The 3,631-nt window shown below is 44.5% G+C and overlaps 1 protein-coding gene across 2 annotated transcripts in view; it reads right to left on the minus strand.

Moving 5' to 3' along the window:
• fzd6 (frizzled class receptor 6) overlaps positions 1–3,631 on the minus strand; it is a 29,931-nt gene that overhangs the window by 16,356 nt on the left and 9,944 nt on the right. Inside the window, exons 5-8 of one of the 2 annotated variants that reach the window (XR_004332333.1) lie at positions 2,541–2,960; positions 1,654–1,802; positions 1,152–1,553; positions 182–997 (exon numbers count right to left, since the gene is read on the minus strand). Coding sequence is in view for 1 of the 2 variants with exons in the window: in XM_032517861.1 (XP_032373752.1) it covers positions 838–997; positions 1,152–1,553; positions 1,654–1,802; positions 2,541–2,960 (1,131 nt within the window). In the remaining variant the exon portion in view is untranslated. Of the gene's footprint in view, positions 1–6; positions 998–1,151; positions 1,554–1,653; positions 1,803–2,540; positions 2,961–3,631 lie in introns of those variants that run through there. The other variant, XM_032517861.1, reaches the window with a different exon arrangement.

Genomic DNA, 3,631 nt, shown 5'->3' on the forward strand with positions numbered 1-3,631 from the left:
AATGACATTAAGAGCACTAGGAGGTGCATGACTTGTCATTGTTTATCATTATATTATTATGTGCAACAGTCACGATATAGTGATAGTTTCAGCAAGTATGACCAAAAAGTTATTTTTTATTAAAGTTACCTACTTAACTGTTAAAACTCTCGAAAGAGCAGATGAGAGACAAAAACTCTACAAGATGAGGTTTCGAGAGCAAATCCTTAGTTCTAAGAAGAACATTAAGACATTCAAAAAACAGTGAAGACTTTCCTTAAGTTGAACGTTTGGTAATATCATGACAAAACCTTTCTTAACATAAGTCTCAGTGTAGCGACTAGTCCAGTGAAAGACTTGATTTCTCAAAAATACAATATGTACTGTACATAAATGTTGTGTTTGTTTTAAAGTATGCATTCTATGCCATTGAGCTACAAATCTACAAACAGTAGACCTAACATTTTTAATGTATGCTATACAATTAAAAGACCATTGGTCATTGTATAGGCGGATCACAGCTGTGCTGCTGCAACATTCAGGTGTGTAGGAAATGGCCAGAAGATCAGTAGAGCTGAAAGACAGTAGTCAAATAATCCAACCCCTTTAAACTCTGCTAAAACCTAGATTCTGGTCTAAACCTACCACGTTTGTAATCCTCAATGTTACATTTTGCTGGCATTGGACATTCACTGAATACAATGTAACCAAAACAATCATAATGTGATGTAAGAAGCTTCCATGATGAATGATACAAATAGATGCTATGGTTTGAAACAGATACATGAAACAGGATGGATGGATGGATGGATGGATGGAAGGATGGACGCACACGGATATTTGAGGGGGTCAGATGTCTCAGCAGCTGCTGTGCTTTGTGTCCTTGCTCTCCTCAGGCACCTGGCGCGCCAGCTGGTGGGTGGAGTCCTGGATGCTGCTGTGTGATTGGTTTAAAGCCGGATTCTGCTGCCCAGCGGGGACGTGCCTGGCCTCTGAGAGCTCGCTCCTCGGAGTCATCCTAAAGGAGCCACGTCAGGGATTGAGTGTGGTTATTACTTGTACAGATGTAGCTCCAAAACGTCTATTATATCAACATGTCAAATACTGAAAGTAGCAAAAGTGTCACGCCTGTGTTTTTCAGAAACTAAAGATGCAACATCTGTCTCACTTACCTCCCCTCTGGGACTCTGTGCATGCTCTCTGAGTGGCTGCTGATCTTACAGGAGCTCCCCCCTTTGCTTCGTCTCTCTCCCCCTTCTCTCTCCCTCTCCCTTTCCCTCTCCCCCCTCCGGGAGCTTCGGCTAGGGGTGGCCCTGTCCAGGGGCTCCCTGGCTGAGGCCTCAGACATGGAACCATGAGCATGGCGCTCGTGATTGCCCAGTGCAGGGGTCCCTTGATTGGTGGTGGAGGCGTTGGTGGGTGCAGCGCCGGTGCTCGTGCCCATGGACTTGGAGATGACTTTGAGCTTGTGGGCGCTCGGCTTGTAGTGCTTCTTCTTGTGCTGGACCCGGCTGTTGTGCTTGAGGAAGAACTCGCAGGACTCCTGGAGCACGCGCCGGCTCTCAGTGATGGGACTGTGGGTCAGAGAACATGAGCGTATAGCCAAACTACGTATATCATTTTTTCACGGGAACTGAATTTGGACATGTTACAGGACGGGATGAATTTTCTTACTCTCTCTTGCGGGTCCTGTTGAAGAAGTAGGCCCACTGAGAGCAGGTTTTTTTACTGCCGACCCAGAACACTGCAGATATTCCCACCACCAGTGTCATCAGGTATTTCACCAGAAACAGGGAGAGGTCAGGGCGGTCGTGCTCTGTTGTCTGGAACACACACGGACCAAAATAGAATCCTTGGGATTTATTGTATGAAAACTAACAAAACCAATTTTTCGACTGAAGACAAAATCAAGCTTTCTTTTAAGCTCAGATACTGCTATTTGACAAAGGACTCAGCTACTTTATTTTTTGTCCTTTTTACATGTTTTCCTCTTTCCTGATAATTATCACATTGTGTGGCTGCACGTAATATGTGTTACACATGAAGTGTGGAGTGAACATGGAGTGAAAGTGGTTTCTAAATGGACAGCCATTTTGAAATCAAAATATGCATAGATGGTTTTTTTTTTTTTGGAATGGATATTAATGACCAAACACCTTTCTGGGTCAGAAGGCAGCTCACAAAGACTTTTTTTTTTAACTTGGTGTATCCATACCCATTCATCCAATACTGTCCTCTCAGTTACACAACCCTAATACCTTCTGTAGGAGCCCTTTTGTTGTGGCTAAAGTTCAACTTGTCACATTTTTGTCAAATTATGTGATCCGACCACATCTAGAGTTTCATTGGAACACAGGCTTGTGTGCCAATATTATTATTGAAAGAAGGCACAGAGCAAATGTGACAACCACACACGCACACGCACACACACACTGCTTCCTTTTAGTCAACTATAACAAGCTGCGTGGACATAATTCAAAAGACAGTGAGCTGGAAAGCCTTCTAATATTTCTTCTGTTTAAAGCCATAACACCTTCTGCAAGTGAATGAGCCCCAGGTACCTTGTAGGAACAGGGGATGCTGTACTCTTGACAGCGGTCATTGATCCAGCTATTCTCCCAGGTGCTGCGGTGACTCTGCTCGTAGGTGTAGCAGGCTAACAGGGTGACCAGCGGGACCAGGTAGAGGCAGCTGAAAACGCCGATGCGGATCATGAACTTCTTCAGCTTCTCCTGGTTGCGCTCGTCGTGCTGGATGACCTGCCGGACGTGGTTGAGAGAAACGATGCCCGCCAGGATGAGGAAGAGGCCGACTATGACGCCCACGCACAGAGGAGCCAGAACAAAGTAGCGCAGGGCGTCCAGGTCGTAGAGCCCCACAAAGCAAACTCCGCTGATGCTGTCCCCTTCAACCTTGTTTAGAGCCAGCAACATGACAGTTAGTGCCCCGGGGATCCCCCAGGCAGCAGAGTGGAACCACACCTAAAGACAGACGACACAGGGATCAATATTTTGAACAGCTTCCACTAATAAGGCTGGCCGTTACCGTTTTTGCCGGTTGCATACACACTTGCTGCAGAATGTGGCAGATGGTGTCAAAACTCTTCACACAAGCCAATCAAGACACACCACTTTGAGATAAATATCTCACTTCTATGTCAAGATGAAACTCTGCAATCAATTGGACTAAGAAATGGGGAGTAAATGTGCAACTATACAACTGTGAAGTTATTGAACAGCAGCCGGGGACTGTAATAAAATGAAAGACTTCTGGAAAAAGGTAGCACAAATGATATTTCAAAAAGTGTCTGTTATTCTGCCTCTCCGCCCCAAAGTAGTCATCTTGGGGTTATACTCATCTGATCCTAACTTAAAAAAAGAGAGGAAAGTACTTATAGATATGTGCCTACTGCAAGCCAAACGGTTGATTTCTCTTGCTTGGAAAAATGTGAATAGGCTTGGGGTTGGTCGGTGGCTTAGAGAAAGATTTTCTTGCCTAACAATGGAAATAATAACCTACAGCATATGGTTAAGGAGAGACAAGATACTTTCAAACAGGTTTGGGGACAATTTTGGGACTTTGTTGAACAAAACGATGTGGGTGAAATACTGGCAAATGAGGGGATTTCTGAGTAATTTAGTATTTTTCATGT

Source organism: Etheostoma spectabile, chromosome 6, assembly GCF_008692095.1.
Source record: "Etheostoma spectabile isolate EspeVRDwgs_2016 chromosome 6, UIUC_Espe_1.0, whole genome shotgun sequence".
NCBI lineage: Eukaryota > Metazoa > Chordata > Actinopteri > Perciformes > Percidae > Etheostoma > Etheostoma spectabile.